A 23,065-nucleotide genomic window follows, 5' to 3' on the forward strand; every position below is an offset into this window, starting at 1 on the left:
GATTGGAGAACGCAACTTCAACACTACCTCCACCTGGATCCATAAATCTCTCCCCAGCAGGGCAGGTGGAGAGTCCATATTCCCAAATAGTAGGGATGGCATTTCTGGACGCTCACCAGGAAGACAGTGCCAGGAGGACACACGCAGCCATCGGAGGCACCGTCACAGCTAAGGTTGCTCAGGAGACTCTCGCAGGTGAGGAGACAGGCGTTGAAGGAATAGACAAGCTCTCCAGGACAAAGCACTGCATCGGGACAGGTCTCCTCTGTGCAACTCCAGGCCCCGTTCACGCAAACACTGAAACACAACGGTGAATAATACTGAAACACAATGGTGACCAGGGGTATCAAACTCAATTTCGTTGAGGACCGCATCAGGGCTGTGGTTGACCTCAGGGCCAGGCGGGCATGGTTGACTGGGTGGGTATGACCAGCTTGACTCTACTCCTCAAACTGCTGCCATGTTTCCTCTTTGCACTGGGTAGACCAGGATGGCCCCGTGGGCTGAATCCAGCCTGGGGGTCTTGAGTTTGACACCCCTGATATAGACTCTTTTGCTCCACAGATGTGGAAACCCCTCGGGCTCTTGGATAACCACCTGTCTGCTTCCCCACCTCACCTAACTTCACCAGCTGAGGGGAGCTTCTCCAAATCTGGACAAGTCCCACCAAGCCCAGCAGAGTTTGGCACCCAGGTACAGGTAGTCCTCGATCTACAACCACAGGGTAAGTTTTGTGACTGTTGGAAGTTACAATAGCACCGGGAAAGGGGATTTAGGACTGTTTTTCATGCTTACGACCATATGTCCAAATTTCAGTCATGTGACCAGAAGTGTCATGCATGGGAATCTTGCAGCATCTCTGTGATCACATGATCAAAATTCAGATGCCTGGCAACCGAGGCATATTTATGAGGGTTGCAGGGTTCCGAAGTCACACGATTCCCCTTGTTGTGTGCTTCTGACAAGCAAAGTCGCAGAGGACACCAGAAGCACTTCACAACCATGTGGCAAATTTAACCACTGCGGTGATTCACTTAACAATGGGGGCAAGAAAGGTCATCAAATCGTGGCAACATTCACTTAATGAACGTCTTACTTAGCAATCTTGGGCTCCTTTGTGGTCACGGACCCTGACAATGTCGAGGATTACCTATTGTCAGGGTTCCAAGTCATACACCCGTAGCAAACAAGGCAGGTAGCAGGTATTCCCCTCAATGAATTCAAATATACTATGTTGGCACAGGCTGGTGAAAACCGACTCTGAATATTCCCATGGTTTTCACTTAATTAAAAGTAAAGGTTTTTCCCCTTCCCTAAACAATCAGTCACATAAGTGGAACGACTTGCCTGCAGAAGTTGTGAATGCTCCAACACTGGAAATTTTTAAGAAAATGTTGGATAACCATCTGACTGAGATGGTGTAGGGTTTCCTGCCTGGGCAGGGGGTTGGACTAGAAGGCCTCCAAGGTCCCTTCCAACTCTGTTGTTATGTTATGTTATGTTACATGGTCCAATCAAGGTGTCGTCCAGTTGCCTGGTAACTTCATTTCTCCTCTCTCTGACCAGCTGTGGAAATGTCCTTGGTTCCCAACAAAACTCCAGCTATCTCGATTCCCCTCTCCAATGACAACACTGAAGTGTCAAAATGGCCACGGTCAGATTAGCTTCAGGGTTGACCCCTATACTTCACAGGATATGATACATTAGGCTGAGCCTCCCCAAGCTATTCCCACTTGGTGGTCTCCTGGGGCATCCACGTCCATCCCTTTGGTCCTCCAGAGGCCTTCAGCTTCACAGCCACTGTCCTGGGTAGTCAGAACATTCCCATCCACAAGGGCGAGGTTGCTGGAATCGTGTGGCAGAGACATTCAATGAAATCAACCTATCCTGTGAGAGAGACTGAGACAGGTCACAGGGTGATTTCATCAAACATCTCTTGTCACTCCGTCGAATCACGTGACACAGACAGCATGGGGGTTCACCCGGTAGGGCTTTAGGCAAGTACACAAGAACACCAGCACATGGATTGTGACTGTAGCCCTGCTGCTGAAAAATGTTTCTCCGAATGAGATTCAGCTGCCCCTCTGGTGCTGAAATGTTTGGGGTGACAAATGGAGAAGGAGGAGGAAGAGGAATAGAAACAAAGAAGGAATTGTGGAGGTCTTCTAGTTCAATCCCCTGCCTAAGACAGAGACTTTCTATCATCCCAAACAAATGGAGGGGGGAGGAGGGGGAGGAGGAGGAGGAGGAGGAGGAGGAGAAAGAGGGAAAAGAGAAAGAGGAGGAGAAAGAGGAGGAGGAACAGAAACCTAGAGCTAGGAGGAGGAGGGAGAAGGAGAAGGAGAAGGAGAAGGGGAAGAGGAAGAGGAAGGAGGAGGAGGAGGAGAAGGAGAAGGAGAACCATCCTGCAGCTATGAAGGTAGTTTCTCTGTTTCTACATGAGTGATTGACTGCCCCATGCTGAGTCCAGAAGACAGAACGGATCGGTGTAAAGCAGAACTGCTGAACTTCCTTCTGGCTCCGTAGTTCTGAGAAGTCTATCTGCTTTTGCACCACAGGGACGTCTGCATCCTCCAGTTCACACAATTTGCTTAAAAGCTTTTCTAAAGAATCATGTCTCCTCCACCTCAGCCCCCCTCCCGTACAGACCAAACCACCGGAATGGTACCTGTTACAATCCCATGATAGTCTTTGGCCTTGCTTGCAACTTACCAGCTATTGCAACTCCTCTGGATCTTGCTGCCGGGCGGGTGAGCCTTCTCCTGGTGTAGGCAAGGACACATGGCCGGCTGGACACATTGCCCTTCGTGGTCCAGCACCAGGCCTTCCGGGCAGTTGCATCCAGCCACACAGGCAGGGTTGAGGTCCTCGCAGACGCCAAATTTTTCTGCAGGGAAGTCGGTGCAGGTTCTTCCACAGGGGGTGGCGCATTCTCGGTAGACCTGGCCCCCGGAGCACTGCACCGCTGTGAAGAAAGAGGGAGAAGCCATGGTGTGTGGATTCCATCTTGAACCTCCACTGCAGACAGGCTGCCAAGATGTTCTGTTGCAAGAGGCCAAGCTGGCTAGGGGTCAAGAGTGGAGCACCAAAGAGGGGTTGGTAGACTCATGCTTGGAAAAGAGACCACCAGGAATTCCCAAGGCAAAATGCTCAACTGGGAACGGAGAGAAAGCAGGGAGGGTGGGGCCACAGGGCGTCAATGCTATGGCCAAGAAGACTATTTAGACATGTTCAGGGGGGTGGTCTCAACCCAACCCAACCCAACTGACTCAACTCAACCCAACCCAATTCATGAGCAATAACTGCAAGGAGAGCAAACCCTCCCTGATTCTTATGATCCTTTAAGACCTAGGACCTACAGGTGGATGGGTGGGCTTTCCACCTCTATCTCCTCAACAGCAGGTCTCGTGATCTGTGGGGCCTGCACACAAATTCCAAAGCTGCCTTCTGAGGCGCTTCTAGCAGTTTGGATTCAGCTCCAGGTGATGCCATGCTGAAGGCCACCATTTTTTAAAAAAATTGCATTTATATCCCGCCCTTCTCCGAAGACTCAGGGCGGCTTATGTTAAGCAATACTCTTCATCCATTTGTATATTATATACAAAGTCAACTTATTGCCCCCAACAATCTGGGTCCTCATTTTACCTACCTTATAAAGGATGGCAGGCTGAGTCAACCTTGGGCCTGGTGGGACTTGAACTTGCAGTAATTGCAAGCAGCTGTGTTAATAACAGACAGACTTAGTCTGTTGAGCCACCAGAGGCCCTTTGGACCAGTTTCGATTTGAAAAGGATTGGCTTGGTTTAGCTTGGCCTGGCTTGGCTTGTGCTGTGTTGTGTTTGGTAGGGTTGCATTGGGATGGATTGGATTGGGTTGTGTTGGGTCAGTTGTTTTGGTTTGGTTTGGGTCAGTTGAGTTGGATTGGGTTGGATTGAATTGGGTCAGTTGAGTTGTGTAGGCTTGGCTTGGGTCAGCTTGGATTTTGTTGTGTTTTGTTGTGTTGGATTAGATTGGATTGCATGTATTGTGATGTGTTGTGGTGTTATGTTGTGTTGGGTAAGGTTGGACTGCATTGCATTGCATTGGGTTGAGTTGAGTTGGATTGTGTTGGGTTGGGTCGGATTGGGTAGAGTTGGGTTGGTTTAAATTAAGTTGGATTATATTGGGTTGGGTTGGGTTGAGTTCAATTGGATTTATAGTCCGCCCAATTCCTAATGACCCAGGGAGATCAATCAATTCTTAATTTCTGTGGGCACTATTTTGGATCATATCTGCTCCCCTTGGCTCAGGGGTGAAATCTATTTTTTTCCCCTACCGGTTCTGTGGGCGTGGCTTGGTGGGCGTGGCTTGGTGGGGGTGTCATGTGACTGGATGGGTGTGGCTTTGTGACTGGGGGATCCAAAGACAGAAACTCACTAACAATGTCCTGCTGGAACAGAGTTGGACTAGATCTCCAGCCTTGGCCACTTGTGGACTTCAACTCCCAGAGTTCCTCAGCCAGCTTTGCTTTAAAAGCAGCTTTTAATGCTTTAAAAACATTAAAAATGCTTTTAAAAGTAAAAAAAAAATCTCTGATGAACGTGCGGCTCAGCTGGGGTGGGTGTGGGTGGGATTTTTGCTACAGGTTCTCCGACCCACCCACCGCCATCACTACCAGATTGGGTGATCCGGTCCAAACCGGGAGCATTCACCCCTGCCTTGGCTCTCTTCCTCTTCCTCATCCCCCCACCACTTCCCACTCTCTGTTTCCCAGGCTGGAGGCCACTCAGTGCAAGCATTGGTGTAGATGGTGGGAACCGGGCCAACCCCTCAAAGTCCAAGCCTTGGTTAGCCTCACACAGGTTTTCCTTTTGCCCATGGACAATATTCTCAGCCTTCCTCCCTGATCGCGGCAACCCCCCAGGACACTTACGGCAGAAGCTCTGGTTCCTCCAGGCCACGAGAGCCCCCTCCTGGGCACACTGGCGGGCGTAGGCAGCCAGGGCACCACAAAGACAGTTGTCCTCAGCAGAACAGCTGCACACGTCTTCCAAACACAGCTGGTAGAAGGGTTCCCGCTCTACTAGGTTGTGACAGAGCTGGCGAGGAGGGTAGGAGAAATTGGTGACCCTTAAGGAAGCTCCATGGGTGGTCCATCTGAGCTGATTGATGTGGTGAGGGAACATTGTGGTGGACACGCTCCTTGACCCAGACTGCCTTGTAAAGAACTTCAAGAGCTTTCAGAGAAATGGACTTCAACTCCCATCATGCTAGGTGGGAAATTCTGGGAATTGAAGTCCATGCATCTTACAGTTGCTAAGGTTGAGAAACACACTGCTATGTGGATTATGCCACCTTTTGTGGTCTTCTACAGCAGGGATCCACAACACACAGGCCACGGCTCGGTACCAGGCTGTGGCCCATTCAGAACTGGGCTACCCAAGTGGAAGGCATGCATGTTTCTGCATGCAGCTTCAATTGTGGGAGTGGCAGGTGGGCTTGCCTGTCACTTGTGAAAACGGAGCTACGAGTGCAAGCGCGCTCATCTGCTGCTTGTGCAAAACCATCTCCTATCCCCCCGCCACCGCTGCTGATGCTGTCGCCAGCCTGCAAAGCTGGAAAGGTTGGCAACCGTTGTTCTATAGGAGCCTTCAAACTTGGCAACTTGAAGATGTTGTAAAATGGGGCAAAACCCCATGTGAGAACGTTCTCGCATAGAAATTTGAGGTTCAGTTTTGGTCCTGATTGGAGAGGGTCTGGAGTGCCCCCCCCCAAAAGACAGTGGAAGCCCCGCCTCCTTTGCCCATAGGCCCCTCCCTACAGCACACCTGGTCAATAGCCCTCCTCTCTCACCTGGAAGGGTGCGCTGTGGATGGCCGCACAAGCCGTCTCGGCGTACTGCCGCCGTTGAGTGTACGTGCTGCAGGAATCAAAGAGGACATCAGCAGTGGGGGGACAGGCGTGGGGGAGTTGGAACTTGTGGGCGAAAGCAGCCACGCCAGGCTCCACATCACCCTCTGGGGTGGTGAACTCGTCCTGTTGGTTCCAGTTGTAGGTCCCACAAAGGCCTCGGACCTGGAGGAAAGAGGGCAAGAGCCGGCACAGGTGGTAATTCTGTATCGGGCACCCGGAGGCCTTCCATTCAGCCTGATGGAGCTGCGGATTGGCTCTTTATTGCATGTGGCAAGCAAACAGGGAGAGAGGAAGGGAGGAAAGAAGGAAGGAAGGGAATGAGGGAATGAGGAAGGAAGGAGGAAAGAGGGAAGGAAGGTAGAAAGGAAGGAGAGGGAAAGGAAGGAAGGAAGGAAAAAAGGAAGGAAAGGAAGCATGGAAGGAGAAATGAAGGAAGGAAAGAAAGGAGGGAGGGAGGGAGGGAAGGAAAATAAAGAAAGAAGGAAGAAGGGAAAGAGGAAAGGAGAAAGAAAGAAAAAAGAAAGGAGGGAGGGAGGGAGATAAATAAAGAAGGAAGGAAAGAAAGAAGAGAGGGAGAAGAAAATGTGAAAGAGGGAAAGGAGGAAGGAAGAAAGGAAAGAAAGAAAATAGAGAGAGAATCAGGAAGGGAATGGAATAAAGAGAAGGGCAGGTCAGGGAAGGGAGGGGAGGGGAGAGGAAGGGAAGGAGGGGTAGAGGGAAAGGTAGAAGGTGGGAGAGGACTCCAGAAAGAGAAGGATGCCACGGTGCAGATCAAGGCTCCACCAACCCCCAGCAGGAAGGAGGCACCTGCCCCACACTTTGCCATGCCCAACCGCCACTCTGGTTTTAAATAAGTTCCTCCCCACATCTGGGGGACCCCCCTCTCCACACCTGGCCACCCCTTGACCAGGAGGCATGGCTGGCGGAAGCCCTCCTGAGATTCACCTTGTGGGCGAAGCCGGGCTGGAGAGTGATGTAGGCAGCGGGGAACTCCAGGCCCCAGAGCAGGTGAGCCCCGAAGGCCTGGAGGAGCAAGAAAGCGGAGGAGGCACGGCGGATAGTCAGGTCAGCATTGCCAAATGGGAGGGCAACGTCCTGGCCATTCACGGAGACAGCCCCTGGGGGGGAAACAGAGAGGGACAGAGCAAGGTGACCAGGCGGCCAGCAGGGAATGACCCAACTAGGGAACATCAACAGTGCTGGAAGCAAAAGGAGGAGGAGGAGGAGGAGGAGGAGGACTCTCTGAGCTTAGTGGTTTTCTTGCAGACATTTCACAACCCAGCTAGGTAACATCATCAGTGCTAGAAAGGTGGATTGATCTCTGTTTACATACAATTGCTCACCCTGGCACTATTGGTGGGAGTGTGATTTTTCCCGCCTTGATTAATATTGTTTTCTGCTTGGTTGCTTGTCTGGTGTTAGTCCCTGCTTATCTCGGCTTCACTTTCTGTAGGATCCTGACCAGTGGTGGTATTCAGCAGGTTAGGACCGGTTCGGGTGAACTGGTAGTGGTAACCCTTCCCCTGCCACCCCCGCCCACCCAACTTGGTGCTATGCTGTCCTATTTAGCCACGTTTTCTAAGCCGCATGCATGGGTGCACACCACATTTTCAATGCGTGGCAAACTGGTGGTAAAATTATGTGAAATCCACCTCTGATGTTCCATGACCCAACTAGGGAACATCATCAGTGTTAGAAGGGAGGGAGGGAGGGAGGAGGAAGACTGAGGGGTTCTTGGTGCTCTCTGAGCTTAGTGGTTTTCTTGCAGACATTTCATGACCCAGCTAGGAAACAACATCAGTGTTAGAAGGGAGGGCGGTTTGTGAAGAGGAGGAGGAGGAGGAGGAGGAGGAGAACTGGGCAGTGGTCTTTGTTACTCATCTAAGGTAACTAGGTGGACCCTCAGTCTCACCTGAGAAAGACAGCCGCGCCGAGGTCTTCTGCACAGTGATGGTCACAGCCCGGAGACAGCTGACTGCGCCCTGGTTCCCGCATGGCTCGTTCTCCACTTGGATCTGGATTTTCCCATCCATAAAATCCTGCGGAAACACAGATAGTCCTCGACTTACGACTGGTCACTAAGCGAGTCTCCAAAGTTATGGTACGGACCCTCCAAAGGTACTTACAACTCAGATTCAAAGAATTGATGGCTGCCTGCCCTGCCCGTGGTCACATGATCAAAATATGCTCCAACTTTTTTGGCCAGAAATCGATGTTTGTTGGGAAAAAAAGAAACTCGTCGCAGACAACAGGTTCACTTAATGACAGCAGTGGTCGCTTAACGACCTCAGCACTAATTTTAGGACTGTGGCATTCGCTTAACAACCATCAGGAAAAAAAATTAAAATCATGTGGGTGCCTCAATTTACCGCCTTTTGGACTTACAGGCAGTGCCTGACTTCCAATGATTCACATTTGAACAGGGGCGATATTCACGTATCTTCACTACTGGTTCACAAATGAGAGTGTGTGCGCCTCCTCCATGCATGCACAGAGCCTTCTGTGCATGCGCAGAGGGTCAGAAATGGGACGTGATGAGGTCTGGACAGGTGAGAGGAGCCTCCTGCCAACAGAGCTACCGGATTGCACGATCCAGATAGAGCCAGTTGAATTTCACCACTGCATTGAAAGCTGCCAAGGCACCAAAAATGGGACTTACGTCTGTTGTTCACACTTACGACTGTTGTAACATCCTCGTGATCACGTGATCAAAATTCGGACATTTGGCAAGTGACGCTTATGTCAGTCACAACATCCCAGGGTCATGCAATCCCACTTTTGTGACCTTCAGATGAACAAAATCAATGGGGAACCAAGCCCCCTCCCCACCTGTCCCTCACCTGCACCAGGATGTAGTGGCAGGCACCGCGGAAGGAGTAACGCTTCCTGTCGAAGGTCAGGTAATGGAGACGTCCATGGAGGAGGCACTCCCTGGCGCACCGATCCTGCGAACAGACCCACTGACCCCCTCGGCATGTGCTGTGGGAGCAAGCAACAGGTCTGTCTCAGTACGGAGGGTGTTCGGAGCAAGACCCCTGCCTTTCCCCCAAGCCAAGCAGGGCTCTGATGTTTACATAGGAGGAAATTCAAATGTTCAGACATCTCGTGAGCCAACTAGGAAACATCATCAGTATTAGAAAGGAGGGGGATTTGTAGGGAGTAGGAGTAGGAGGAGTAAAATTGTGGGGTCCTTGGTGCTCTCTAAATTGGGTGGTTTCCTTCCAGATGTGTTGTGGCTCCATAGTCACGGACTACTGGCTCTTTGACTTCTTTGGACTAAAGGCTGGGATTACTTGTGAGTACTTTAGATCATCTTGCAGACTCCTGGTTGCGCTGGCAACGGTCTGTCGGCACGCTGCTACTTGATAAGGACTTGGCTGGCACGTGAAGGAACGTTGCCAGAACTTTTGTTGCCAGAAGGAACCCGGCCAAGTGTAAATAAATTGCTGGCAGACAGCCTCAGCTAGCGTATTGTTTTGAGAAGGAAGGGAGGGGACAGAACAAGATGTTTCATAGCCCATCTAGGTAACATCATCAATGCTGGATGATTTGCAACTCACTTCCTTTCAGCACTGATGACGTTCTATAGTTTGATCATGAAACATCTGCAAAAAATTCCACCAAGGACCCCCACAGTCCCTCTCCTCCTCCTCTACCCTCCTAGCACTGATGACATTCCATAGTTGGGTCATGAAATGTCTGCCAGAAATCCACCAAGCTCAGAGAACACCGACAGCCCTCCCCCTCCTCCTCCTCCTCCTCTCCTTGTCCCTGTTGTGGTCTGCCAGCAGCCTGCAGAGCTGGCAATGGAGTTGGACAGTGATGAGGCTGAGGAAGGGCCAGTCCTGGAGGCTGGGAAAGGCCCGGATGAGTTGGAGGCAGAGATTGGGCCAGGGCCATCGGGGAGTGAGATGCAGACTCCAGAGCCTCCAGAGGCTGATAGTAGTGAGGCATAGGAACAGGAGGAGCCTGTTCCTAATGCACGTGTGAGAAGAGCTGCCAGAAGGCAAGAGCAGCTCAAGCAGAGAGGACAACTCGGGAGTAGGGCCAAGAGATGATTCGCCCCTCCCATAAGGCTTAAAACAGACCAGCAACAGCGTTTGGGCTTTGCCAGAAAACAATGTTGGTAGCTTCGTCTTCTTGCATTTATTTTGTATCGGTGTCTTCTGAACGTTTGCCAAGAAAGGCCTTTGGCAGTTTGCCTAATTGGATCAAGGTTTGCGATAGGAATGAGGAATTTGTGTTGGGAGGAATTTGCTTGAATTTAGTTGAACTACGCTGGGAATGAAGTAATTCTCAGCTGTTCGAATAAAGTTTGTTTGTTTTTATACTGACTGAGTTTCCTACTACCTATTGGGGCCTGGGTTACAACCGTCCCCATCCTCCCCCTCTCCCTTCTAGCACTGATGTTCTCTAGCTGGGTCATGAAACCTCTGCCAGAAATCCACCAAACTCAGAGGTGTCCTGAGGACCCTACATTCCGTGGGTTCGCCCACTCCAACTTCGGGTTCGCTGCCCACCAAGTTGGCACCCACAACAGCGCCATCAAGCTCAGCCTGTTTCCTCAATGCACATCCAGAGTTCTCACATCCTACCTCTCCCACTTTGGAGCAGAAGGCATGTCCCCCCACTTCCCGTTTGGGCACCCAAAGCCACTCTCAGGGTGACTTGAAGTCACGCGTCCTCTCTCCCCTCCAGCTTACCACAGGTTGCAGTGCTGCTGTAGCATCTCTCCCGTGCGGAACCTCTGCCGGCGGTGGAAACAGGGACACTGGCTTCGAGGGACGCAAGACCCCTCCTCCAGATAGAGTCCTGGGACACATTCGCAGCCACTTACGCACTCCTGTCGGCAGTGGTCTCCAGCCACTGTGCCCACCGCTGCACAGTTGGCCGGACAGGAGGACACGCAATCTGTGTAGCGTTGTCCTGGGCCACATGGTTTCTCTATGGGAAGTGGGATCACAACAGATGGATTGAATTTGGGGAGAGCAGGAAAGCAAAGTTTACAGAATAATGGAATGACAGAGTTGGAAGGGACCTTGGAGGTCATCTGGTCCAACCCCCTGCTCAAGTAGGACATCCTTAGAGAATCACAGGGTTGGAAGGGACCTCCTTCCTTTCTTCCTGGTCCACGGCCCCTTACCACAAAAACCAGCCCTTCTCCAGTTGATGAAGACCCCTCGCTGGGCGCACTCGCGGGCGTAGCTGGCAAAGGTCTCGCAGGCGACAACATGCCCTGCCTGTCGGTTGCACAACAGATACTTGCAGGTGTCGTAGAAACTGTGGGGGTCTACCTGCCGGGGGTGAGGAAGGGACAAAGCTTCAGGAGAGGTGGCGAGGAGAGGCAGGCTTTACAGGTCATCCTCAACTTATGACCATTCATTTAGTGACTGTTGAAAGTTTCAGTGGCAGTGTAAAAAACAAAGTGTTTTTCACACGGCTGTTGCAGCGTCCCCATGATCTAAATTCAGATGTTTGGCAACCGCCTCATAGTTGTGACCATCTCAGCATCCCGGGGGGGCGGGGTGGGGGGGTGGGTGTTACCCGATCACCTTTTGACAACTTTCTGACAAGAAAAGTCAAGGGAGAAACCGGATTCATTTAATAACCGTGTGACGAATTTAATGACTGCAGGGATTAAAATGGGACAAAACTCACTTCACAAATATTTCACTCAGTGACAGAAATTTATGGGCTCCCTTGGTCTCGTAAGAGTAAGACTGCCTCACGACCATCGTAGTGGCAGGGGAAAACACCTGAGTGGTGTGTGTGTGTGTGTTTGTGCACAACTGACTCCTCACCTGCGTATGACACTGGCTGAAAGGACCAGAGAGTAACTTTTGGCAAATAGCCTCAGCGGCTTCCTGAACTTCGCCATCCTGCACAGTGTCGCAGCGGTGCGGTCCTTCCGCGGCGTCTCTACACGAACTCTGCAGCAAGCAAAGGAAGAATGTAATTAATTCATTAATTTAATTAGAAGAGAAAAGAAGAGGGGTGGTATTCAGCCAGTTCAGACCGGTTCGCCCAAACCGGTAGCGGAAATCGCGGGTGGCCCACCTACCCACTCTGGCTCTATGCCATCCTATTTAGGCATGTTTTTGAGATTGGCCGCATGCGCGGAAGGCCCGTGCACCAGCAAACCGCATATGTGGAAGACCGGGCAAATGCGTGGATGCGCATGCGCTCACATTTGCTAACCGGTAGAGAAAGTAAGTGAATATCACTCCTGTTTCCAACCCCCAGTCTGTGGAATGACAGCAACCTGTACGTGCAAACAGAAAAGCCCATTCGCGAGAGGCAGGCACCACACAAAAACAACACGCACACCCTTTGGTCCTGGATTAATCTTTCTACAGTGATTCCCTTGAGATCTGTGGCCAGAAAGCTCATAAAATGGCACACTTAACAAATGTCTCGCTCAGCATCAGAAATGTGGGGTTCCATTGCGGTCGTTACTCAAGGAGTACTTGGTATTGGATGCAAATGATTGCAAGGCCACTGGTACCTACCAGCCCGGTCTCTGGAATGCGCCACGAATTGCCAAAACTGGCCGCCAGCGTGACTACGTCCCCTCCCATGCGCTGGAAATCATCTGTGGGCATAGAAGGGAGATGATGTGGAGAGGAGAAAACCGAGAGCCATGGGGGGGGGGGTGGAAGAAGGGAAGGGGGCTTCCTATTTCTTTAAGACATCTTGAGCAGCTTAGGATTCTGGGACGTGCCCAGTGCTCCAAAATTTGGCTGTAGGGAAGGGAGGGAAACAGCACCCCAGATAAATAGAAAAGCATAACAGAATAGCAGAATAACAAAATAACAGAATAATAGAAGAGCAGAATTACAGAATTACAGAATAACGGAATAGCAGAATAACAAAATAGTGGAATAATGGAATAGCAGAATAGCAGAATTATTGAATAGCACAATAGCAGAATAATAGAGGGGCAGAAAAACAAAATAACAGAACAAAAGAATAATGTAATAGCAGAATAACAGAGTATCAGGATTGCAGAATTACTGAACAGTACAATAGCAGAATAACAGAATAATGGAACAACAGAATAGCGGAATAGCAGAATAATGAAATAATGGAAATGTGGAATAACAGAATAACAGAATAGCAGAATAATGGAATAACAGATTAACAGAATAGCAGAATTATAATATCACCAAATTGGTAGGTACCATGGAGGTCTTGTAGGCCAACCCCCTTCTCAAGCAGGAAACCCCATATTATTTCAGACAAATGGTTGTCCAATCTCTTCTTAAAACCCTCTTCTTCAAAGGGGTTCCTATGGGGATCCTCAGGAGTTTCCCAGGGACCCCAGATTCCTCCCCATGTCCAGGCAGGACTCCATTGGGCCCACTCCCCAAAGCAGCCAATGGACCCTTCTTCCATTTCTGGGGGTGGGGCTTACATTTGAATGGGGGAGGGTCAGGACAGAGATCAGGGGTTCCCTCGCGGTCCCACCCTCCTGGGCCTGGAATTTAGACTTTCATCTGTATTACCTGCAGGGTTGTCATTGTAGACGCCGCACAGCCCGCGGGTGGCACCTTGCAGGGTGATCCCAACAGTGACGTGCACTGTGCTGCGTCCGTCAAATTTGACTCGGACCCCCAGGCCACTGTCCACAAAAAGGAAGTCCCCCAGCCACCAGACGCTGATCCCTGGAGGGGGCGGGCAATCAAAGGGGAGAGATAAGGTGGGATTCAGGCAAACCGGTAGTTATAGCCAGTGGCTGGGCCTGCCCACTATCCCGTCTTATACAATCACTGTGTTTTTGATGCAGCACGCATACGTGTAAGGTGTGCGCAAGCAAAGCTATCCCGTACTATACAATTGCCATGTTTTTGATGCAGCGCACGTGTGTGCAAGGTGCGAGGGTGTGAATTGAGGGTGCGAAGTGAGCACGTGCACGCTCACATTTTCGATTCTGGGCAAACCTGTTGTTATGTTGTTACGTTATGTGAAGCCCACCTCTGGATAAGCTGTGGATTTGAAATATGGCAGCCGGTCCTGGACCCTTCCAGACTCCTGCAGAAGGGCATGCATGAACCAACCCTGCAGGAGACCCCCCGTTTGCTGTCCAAACCCCATTTGCAAGGACCCCTACCCACCCTGACTACCCCCTGCCCACTCCTCACCCTTTTGCAGGAGCGGTTCCCTCTCGGGTACCATGACGCCATTAAGCGAGACATTGTGGCCGTGAACCGTTACCAAGTCGAGTCCGAAAAGGATGCGGAGATCCTACCAGGCAAGGAGGTTAGTGAGGTTGTGGTCTCCACCCATTCCCCTCCCCTGTTCAGCCCACCCAGGTTGGGGAAGTGTTCCCCAGGAAAGTGCTCTGTGCCAACTAGTCCTTGACTTATGGCCACAGTGGAGCCCCAGATTTCTGTTGCTAAACGAGGCATCCATTAAGCGGGTTTACCCCATTTGAACGACTTATCTTGCTGCCGTTCTTGCGGTTATTAAGTGAATCATTCGGATGTTAAGACAATCTTTGGTCACATAAATATGAACTGATTAAAAAATAGTCCCTTTTTGTAACTTGGAACTGTCACTAAGCATACAGTTCCTAAGTCGAGGACTACTCGTACAGGGCTGGAAGCTCTAACCCTCTGGGGTGTTTCAGGAGCAAATGCCAGGAACGCCATTTGTCCCTTGCAGACTTCCCCCCCCTTACCCGTCGACACAGGCCTGGCATGCAGCCCCCGCTGCTGGAAGAGACATAGACGGCCCAGGTGCCATCGGAAGCGGCAGCCAGGGCATAGGTGCAGTTCCCCCCAAAGCGGAAATGTTTCCCGTCGAAGGTGCGGTAGTGCAAACCGTCCCAGGTGAGACAGGTGGCGAAGGGGGGATTATGGTATCTCTGTCGAGCCAGAAGCACCAAGGAGGTGGGTGGCCGGAGCAGGGACGGCGGAGACACAGCGCCTGGGGAGAAGGCAGCCATCAGCAGGGTTGCGCCTGGTCTGGGCTTCCCAATCCCACAAAATCTGCTTTGTAATTCCAGGTGTAATTCTAGTTCTAATCCAACCCCAATTTAGACTGCTAAACTCTTTGGGCCTTGCAATTCCAGGCGCTGTTCTGCACTGCAGAAGCACACCAGTCATGCCTGACTATAATTCTCCTGGCAAAAAATTATAACCATCATCATAAAAAAATCTTGCAAGCAAAGGTACATTTCCTGGGGTCTCCCCGCAGCTGCGGCGAGGGTCCAAGAAGGGAAGGGGCACTCTACAGAGTGGTATAATCATCTAGAGGTCATGTAGTCCAACCCCAGATTATGCTGCAAAGCCCTCGGGCCCTGTGATCCCTTGTAGAAACTTTCCCATTGCACCTGTCTAGAGCTCCCAAAAAACAAAGGATCACTCACGAAGAGGACAGGCACCTCAGAGGTCATCTAGTCCAATCCCGCACTTAGGCCAGAGAGAGAGGGGAGTGTCATCAGGGAACGAGACCACCCTCTCACTGACCAGCAGGGGTCTCGCGCGAGAATTCTCTCACTGGTCTCATCTGGCTTCATGGACGTATCTCAGACTCAGGGTGGGTCCTCTCTCCCCAACCAACCCGGCGAGGGAGGGAGGGGCCTGGGGCAACTCACCTTTCAGGGGCTCCCTAGAGCAAGTAAAACAGAGCCCAGAAGTGGCGTTTCGCCAGCTGCGTCCCCACGAGAGGCTACAGCATTCGGACATGCCGAAGAGCGAGAGGTTTTGCAACCGGGGCCCATCCTGGCACTGCCCAGTGGAGAAACAGAAGCCCACCGATGCCGTTCCTGCAAAGCAGATCCCGAGTTAGCTCATTTTACAGAGGGTCCTCCATTTGCGACCATTTTGAGCCCCAAATTTCCATTGCTAAGTGAGACATTGGTTAAAGTGAGCTTGGCAGGTGAGACCGTATAGGAGCATTTCCTGAGAGACGGGTGCCCTTGACTTACAACCACCATGGAGGCCCCACGTTCCTGTCATTAAATGAGACATCGGTTAAGGGAGTTTGGCAGGTGAGCAGGGACTGATCTGGGCTGCCTATAGAGGACCATTTCCAGAGTGACAGTCAGATACAGATAGTCCTTGACGTATAACCACCATGAAGGCCCCTCATCATTTAAGTGAGCTTTGCTCCATTTAACAACCCTCTCTTGGCCTGGTTGTTAAGCGAATTGCTGCAGTTCTTAAGTGAGTCACACGGCTATTAAAGGAACCCAACTTCCCGGTTGCCTTTGCCTGCCGCCAAAGCGGATTGTAAAAACAAGCCCATTGCTGAGCGTCCGGAATTTAGAATCGCCACGGTTGTTAAGTGTGAACCACAGTCAGCTCTTTTGCGGGGGATGCCGCAATGGTGGGTAAAGACGTACCCCACATTGCTTTCTTTTTTAGAACCAAACGGTCCCCAAGGGAACGGTTGTAAGTCCGAGGACCGCCCGTCCTTGCCTCCGAGACCCACCCCAAAGGACCATGTCCTGAAGAAGAGGAGGAAGCCCCCCCCATCCCCACCCCAGTTCCTCACCCTCGCTGCAATGGGGCCCTGTCCAACCGTCGCAGCATGCGCGCACTGTCCGGTTCCAAGTGACGGGCCCGGGGTCCTCGTTCCTGTTGGGGAGTGGGGGAACCAAGATGGAGGAGAGACCAAACAGGCAGACATCCAACCGGGTTTCAAAACAAAGCCAGTGTAACAGAGGAAGCCCCTTGTCCCTTTCTTGTGGTGTTGAACCTCCCACACTTTGACAGGCCCAGCTTTGAATCCAGGGTCAGTCTGGATGACCTCCAGGGGTTCCTTTCAATTTTTAAAAAAAAAATTAATTTTAATTTTGGGGGGGAATTATACACATTTCCTGGCTGAACCAACGATAAAATCCAAAGAGGAATTAAAGGAAAAAAGGAACGGAAAACTAGGGATGGGAAGAGGAGAAAATACGAAGCGGGACTTTGGAAATCATCTAGTCCAACCCCTTGCTCAAGTGGGAGACTTACAGAATGACAGAGTTGGAAGGGACCTTGGAGGTCATCTAGTCCAACCCCCTGTTCAAGCAAGAGAGCCTCAAAGAATGACAGAGTTGGAAGGGACCTCAGAGGCCATCTAGTCCAAACAGCCCCCCCCCACTGCCTCACCCTCTTGGGTCTCACTTGTAAATGTAGCACAGGGTCCCCCCTGGCCCGGAGTCTCGGCGGGTCCTGTCCCGGTCGAGGTGCCAACCGGCCCTGGTGTAGTGGTAGACCTCCACGCAAGGCACCACGTCTTCCCGTCGCACACTCACCACGTCTTCCTCCCGCACCTGGACCAGTCTCTCGCACCAGCGCCTGTTAGGCAGAATAAAACAGTCGTGGGGTGGGGTGGGGTCTCTGGGGTAGAAGGTCTGTCTAAAAAACCCCCCACCCTCTTCCTGCAAATTCCTCCCCATCCCTTCAACCAAAACTGCTGGTTCCCGAATTCTGAACCGCCTTGTGAAATTCCCTATATGCAACTTGATTAGAGGTGGAAAGGAGACCAAGAGGAGATCCTGAGCTAACTTAGAAGTCATGCCAATATCCGGGAAGGAGGCAAGGAAAATATTCCTCAGGGTTGCATCCGAGAAGGATCAGAATGTCCCTTCCTGGGAGGCTGGGCTTTGAGGTCGCCTCTGCTAGGACAGCCCCACAGGGTCTGCGTTCGGATGCTTTTGTAATGACGGATTGACTCGCTCGTTCTTTTCTGCCCGGAGAGATTGGATGGGATGGGAAACCTACTAACCCATCATTCCCTGCAGAGTTTAGGAGGGGAGAACAGGAAGACTTGGGTTGCCTTCTGGGCGTCCATCCTTACCCATCGTCCACTGCCAGCGTCTGCCAGATGGAAAGCCATGCCAGGATGCCCAGAAATTTCCTGACGCATGGAAAGACCGCTTGCCACATCTCTGAGAAAAGCCCCATGGTGGCATTCGGGGCGGCCGTCCAGTCCCTGGGGGGAAAAAATGTTTCAAAACAGACTGGCCAAGTCCCTAGTCCTCTCTGAAGTTGGTTTGGAGAAGCTGTTGCTCGGGAGAGCAAAGCCAGGCCAATACAATGCAACTACAGGTAATTGAGACCCAGAATCCTGTCGCTAGCTGAAATGCTGGCGAAGTGAGTTTCGCCCTGTTTTATGACTGTTCTTGCCCCAGTTGTTAAGTGAATCACTGCAACTGTTAAAGTCAGTCAGATGGTCGTGAAGCGAATCGGGGGTTTCCCCACCGGCTTTTGCTCATCAGGAGGTCACAAAAAGGGGATCTCATGAGCCCTGGGACGCTGCGCCCGTCGTAAAGATGAGTCGGTGGCCAGGCAGCTGTATTTTGATCACATGACCATGGGGATGCAGCCATTTTTTGAAGTGTGGACTTCAACTCCCAGAATTCTCCAGCTGAGCAAGGTTTCTCAACATCGCTCAACCAGGGAATTCTGGAAGTCCTTTATGGTTGGGGGGCCCTCTCTTAAAGTGCTGGAAACAGACACCATGGGGCCTGATTTCCCCACCCCCAGATTCAAGGGGGAAATCTTGCTTGCCCTGCCATGGAGCTGGTTCCCACCTGCAGGAGACCAGTCCACCCCGAAGATTTCCCCAGGCTCATCCAGAATCTGGGGTTGGGCTAGAGGACCTCTGAGGTTCCTTCCATCTCTCTCTTTCTGTCGTTCTGTAAGGGTCTCCTGCTGAGCAGTCGGTTGGACTGGATGACCTACAAGTTCCTTTCCAGCTCTCTTCCAATAGATTCCTTGATGGATTGATTTTGGAAAGGAGCTGAAGGCGGAACCCGCCCCCCTTCCTTACCAACCCACCTTTTGGGGACCCTTCCTTTTATATCCCCTCTGGATTCCCTTCCTACCTTGCACGGACGGCACTCTGCATGAGCTCAGGGGCCCAGAATCCAAAGAGGAGCGATGAGAAACGACTCCGGGCGAGATTTATAACCCGCCTTGGGATTACTTTGGGAAGCATCTGGAGGCGCTCTGATTGGAGGGTTCCCGCCCCACATAAAAAAGGAGGGTTAGCGGGGGGGGGGGGAATCTTTCGGCCTCTGCCTCCCCCCGCTCCTCCTCAAAACCCGAAATGGATTTAATTGGATTAAAAAGAATTTATGCAACGGCTGTGAAAGTTTTTCATCTCCTGTGAAATCTTTTCACCGTCTTGGTTTCCTCATTTTTGGGGGGGGGGTGATCCTGGAGGATCCCGTATCCCCTTATCCGCAGGGGGGTTGCCCCCCTCAAAAGTCGTGTTTTCCCACCCCCAACCCCCCATCCTCAACCCACCCACCCCCCAAGCGATCATTAGAACTACAGTTTAAGATTAGGAATAAAGTAGTTGGAGTTTTTAAAGTCTATGGAGAGAAGGATGGGGTGATAGTGGGCACGATGGGCGTCTCTCGATATTTGGGGGGGGGGCTGCCCCAAAGAAGAGATGGTGAGGTGGGGACGGGTTCCACTTATTTTCCATCAGAGGGCAGGACAAAAAGTGATGAATGGAATTAGGGAGAAAAATTAAGCGAAGGAAGGAAAGAAAGAAAGAAGAAAAGGAGGAAGGAGGGAGGGAGGGAGAGAGGGAGGGAGAGGCAATAGGCGGAAGACCCCCAGAGGAAGAGGGTGCAATGGTGGTGAGTGTGAAAAACTGTCGTTTTTTCAACACTGCTGTAACTTTGAACAGTCACTAAGTGAACTGTTATAAGTCAAGCAACCCGGCAAGTTACCCTGACCCGATCCACATATCATAGGATAAGGTCTGCGAGCCCAAGAGTGAGTCCATTGCATTCGGTCTCCCAGAGGAACGGACTACACAAACCCCCGCACACATACTATAAAACTCTTCAAGGTGCCCCCTTATCAAAGTCTACTACAGTATCCCACTTTTTTGGGCAACCAGCCCCGAAAAAAAGCAAATTGCGTAATTTCTCCTTTCCTTGCAGCCGTCGGGATCTTATTTTGATTTATTCTTGGGAGACCCCCCACCACCATCCCATCCTGGCTCAATTCAGAGCCCCCAAATTCTTCCCCTGACAGCTTGTGGACCCCACAAAAATTTGGGGAGACCAATGGGGGGGTGCAAAGCTCACATCCCCAGGACAAAAGATGAGATTGTAACCAGGATCTGTCTTGGCGGGACCCTAATTTACCAAACGGCGATCCCTTTGTTCCTGGTAGGAGGATTCCCGCCCCCCTTCCCGGGTCTGCAGACGGACAAGGGCTAAGCCTCCCTTCCTGGACCCGGCTTATCCCTTCAAAGAATTTGGAGTCCCCGTGGGGTGTTTCGAACTCAGCATACTGTGGAAGGCAGATCAAAAGATTTTTTACGCCTCACAGGGCTGGTCTGAGAACTGGAGTGGGAAGGTCCCTCGTGAGTAGCTTACAATCTTCAGATAGATAGATAGATAGATAGATAGATAGATAGATAGATAGATAGATAGATAGATAGATAGATAAATATAGATATAGGTAGGTAGGTAGATAGGTAGATAGATAGATAGATAGATAGATAGATAGATAGATAGATAGATAGATAGATAGATAGACAGACAGACAGACAGACAGACAGACAGACAGACAGACAGACAGACAGACAGACAGACAGACAGACAGACAAGACAGATAAATATAGATATAGGTAGGTAGGTAGGTAGGTAGGTAGGTAGGTAGGTAGGTAGGTAGGTAGGTAGGTAGATAGATAGATAGATAGATAGATAGATAGATAGATAGATAGATAGATAGATAGATAGACAGACAGATAAATATAGATATAGGTAGGTAGGTAGATAAGTAGATAGATAGACAGACAGACAGACAGACAAGACAGATAAATATAGATATTTATTTATTTATTTATTTATTTATTTTGTCACAACATCATACAAAAAGATTATATAGTATATAAACATATAAACATATATAGGAAAAAGAAAAGAAAAAAACAATAGGACAGGAACTGTAGGCACATTTGTGCTCTTATGCACGCCCCTTATGGTCCTCTTAGGATTGGGGTGAGGTCAATAGTAGAAAGTTTTTGGTTAAAGCTTTTAGGATTATGGGAAGAGACCACAGAATCAGGTAACGTATTCCAAGCACTGATGATTCTGTTGCAGAAGTCATATTTTCTGCAATCTAGATTAAAGCAGTTAACATTAAGTTTAAATCTATTGTTTGCCCTTGTATTATTGCAATTAAAGCTGAAGTAGTCTTTGACAGGAAGGACATTACAATAGATATAGCTAGTAGGTAGGTAGATAGACAGACAGATAGATACAGATAGATATAGATAGATAGACAGACAGACAGACAGACAGATAGATAAATATAGATATAGGTAGGTAGGTAGTAGGTAGGTAGGTAGGTAGATAGATAGATAGATAGATAGATAGATAGATAGATAGATAGATAGATAGATAGATAGATAGATAGATAGATACGGATGGAGGGGGAGAGAGGGGGGAGAGAATGAGAAAATGGGGGGGGGAGTGTGATTCCCTAGTATGAGGTCTCCTGCCTGAGCAGGGGGTGGACCTAGATGACCTCCGAAGTCTGTTCCAACCCTGTTATTCTAATTCTGTATCCTGGAGACAGGTCCTCTCTGACGCATATTCCCAAACACTGGACCTCTTGCCACTCTGGGGGAGAGTGGGGATAAAAACCCCTGCCTAAAACTCTGGTTCCCAACAGAAGCAGTTGGGCCAAAGGGTTTGGTGTGGGTTTTGTTGTTGTTGTTGTTGTTCCTACACAAAAGGCCACAGCCGGTGTCGAAGGTGAAACGGAGATAATTCTGTACACTTCTTTTTTATTTTTTTTTTATTTTTCTCATAGACATATCTTAACTTTTCTTTTCTAACATATATATTTTCTTTAAGCTTTCATACTTTCTTTTTTTTGTCACAACATTTTATACAAGCACATACAATGAAAGAAAACAATAGGACAGGAACGGTGGGCACTTTTGTGCACTTATGCACGCCCCTTATAGTCCGCTTAGGAATGGGGTGAGGTCAATAGTAGATAGTTTTTGGTTGAATATTTTGGGATTTTGAGTAGAGACTATGGAGTCAGGTAGTGTATTCCAAGCATTAACAACTCTGTTACTGAAGTCATATTTTCTGCAATCAAGATTGAATTAAACTAATACTAATACTAATACAATCTTCATCCTAAACAATTTAATTATATTCAGGGTTGCTCTTCTACCATTTCATCTCTCTTCGTTTACAACAATCCTTCTTCTCCCTCTCCTCTTTCCTTTCCCTCCGTTCTTCCATCTACTCTTCTGCTTTCTTCTTTCCTTCTCTCCTTCCCCTTCCTTTCCCCCACACCTCCCTTCTTCCTCCCTTCTAACCTCCTCTCCTACTCTCGTTTCCCCTCTTTCTTTCTTCCTCTCCTTTTCTCTTTCTTCTTTCCCTCTCTCTCCTTCCTCTCTTCTCTTCTCTCCTCTGTCCCTCTCCATTCTCTCTCTATTGTTGTATTCATTTTCAGTTTAATATTTTCCAAAGTGGTATTCGAGCAATCCCGATTTTTACTTTTTCAATTACTTTTTCATTTTACTAAATTCACTTATCATCATAAATGTACATTTATATAATAACATTTTCTTTCTCCCCCCCCCTTTCCCCTTTTCCATTTTCACAGGTGTCTTCTGGGTTTTTATTTCTTTTTTGTCTTCTCTCTCATTTACTCATATCTTATCTAATTTATTTCTCTGTAATCTTTTATTCATATTTCTTTTCTAACCATTCAAAAAATTGTCCCCACGTCTTGAAATACATCAATTCCTCTTTGTCTTTTATTCTCAATATTAACTTATTCATTTCTGCACATTCTAAAATCTTCTTTATTGCCTCTCCTTCTGATGGGATTTTCTGTACATATCTGAAGAAATTCCTTGTTTGTCCAATCACACTTGGCAGAGAAAGGAAGGAGAGAAAGAAAGGGAAAGAAAAAGGGAGATGAAGAAAAGGAGGCAGCCGGGCAGGAAGGGAGGGAAGGAGAAGGAAAAAAGAAGGAAGGATAAAGAAATAGAGGAAGGAGAGAGAAAGGGAAAGAAGGAAGGAGAAAGAAAGAGAAAAGACAGAGAAAGGAGGAGGAAGGAAGGAAGGAAGGAGGGAGGGAGGGAGAGAAAGAAAGGAAAGAAGGAAGGAAGGAGAAAGAAAGAAAGAAAGAAAGAAAGAAAATAGACAAAAGAAAGGAAGAAAGAAAGAAAGAAGGAG

The 23,065-nt window shown here is 49.6% G+C and overlaps 1 protein-coding gene across 1 annotated transcript in view; it reads right to left on the bottom strand.

The window, feature by feature from the left end:
• The window catches only part of LOC131198296 (SCO-spondin-like), a 139,980-nt gene extending 122,188 nt beyond the window's left edge, over nt 1-17,792 (bottom strand). Inside the window, exons 1-18 of the mRNA XM_058182783.1 lie at nt 17,686-17,792; nt 17,010-17,183; nt 16,393-16,475; nt 15,428-15,661; nt 14,573-14,820; nt 14,034-14,136; nt 13,398-13,556; nt 12,402-12,484; nt 11,694-11,822; nt 11,036-11,186; nt 10,596-10,836; nt 8,733-8,871; nt 7,805-7,931; nt 6,838-7,010; nt 5,833-6,054; nt 4,913-5,078; nt 2,713-2,965; nt 117-297 (exon numbers count right to left, since the gene is read on the bottom strand). Coding sequence (XP_058038766.1) covers nt 117-297; nt 2,713-2,965; nt 4,913-5,078; nt 5,833-6,054; nt 6,838-7,010; nt 7,805-7,931; nt 8,733-8,871; nt 10,596-10,836; nt 11,036-11,186; nt 11,694-11,822; nt 12,402-12,484; nt 13,398-13,556; nt 14,034-14,136; nt 14,573-14,820; nt 15,428-15,661; nt 16,393-16,475; nt 17,010-17,183; nt 17,686-17,792 — 2,973 coding nt within the window. The remainder of the gene's footprint in view (nt 1-116; nt 298-2,712; nt 2,966-4,912; nt 5,079-5,832; nt 6,055-6,837; nt 7,011-7,804; nt 7,932-8,732; nt 8,872-10,595; nt 10,837-11,035; nt 11,187-11,693; nt 11,823-12,401; nt 12,485-13,397; nt 13,557-14,033; nt 14,137-14,572; nt 14,821-15,427; nt 15,662-16,392; nt 16,476-17,009; nt 17,184-17,685) is intronic.
• Between the last annotated feature and the right edge of the window lie 5,273 nt (nt 17,793-23,065).

The sequence above is a fragment of the Ahaetulla prasina genome, chromosome 4, assembly GCF_028640845.1.
Source record: "Ahaetulla prasina isolate Xishuangbanna chromosome 4, ASM2864084v1, whole genome shotgun sequence".
NCBI classification, from domain to species: domain Eukaryota; kingdom Metazoa; phylum Chordata; class Lepidosauria; order Squamata; family Colubridae; genus Ahaetulla; species Ahaetulla prasina.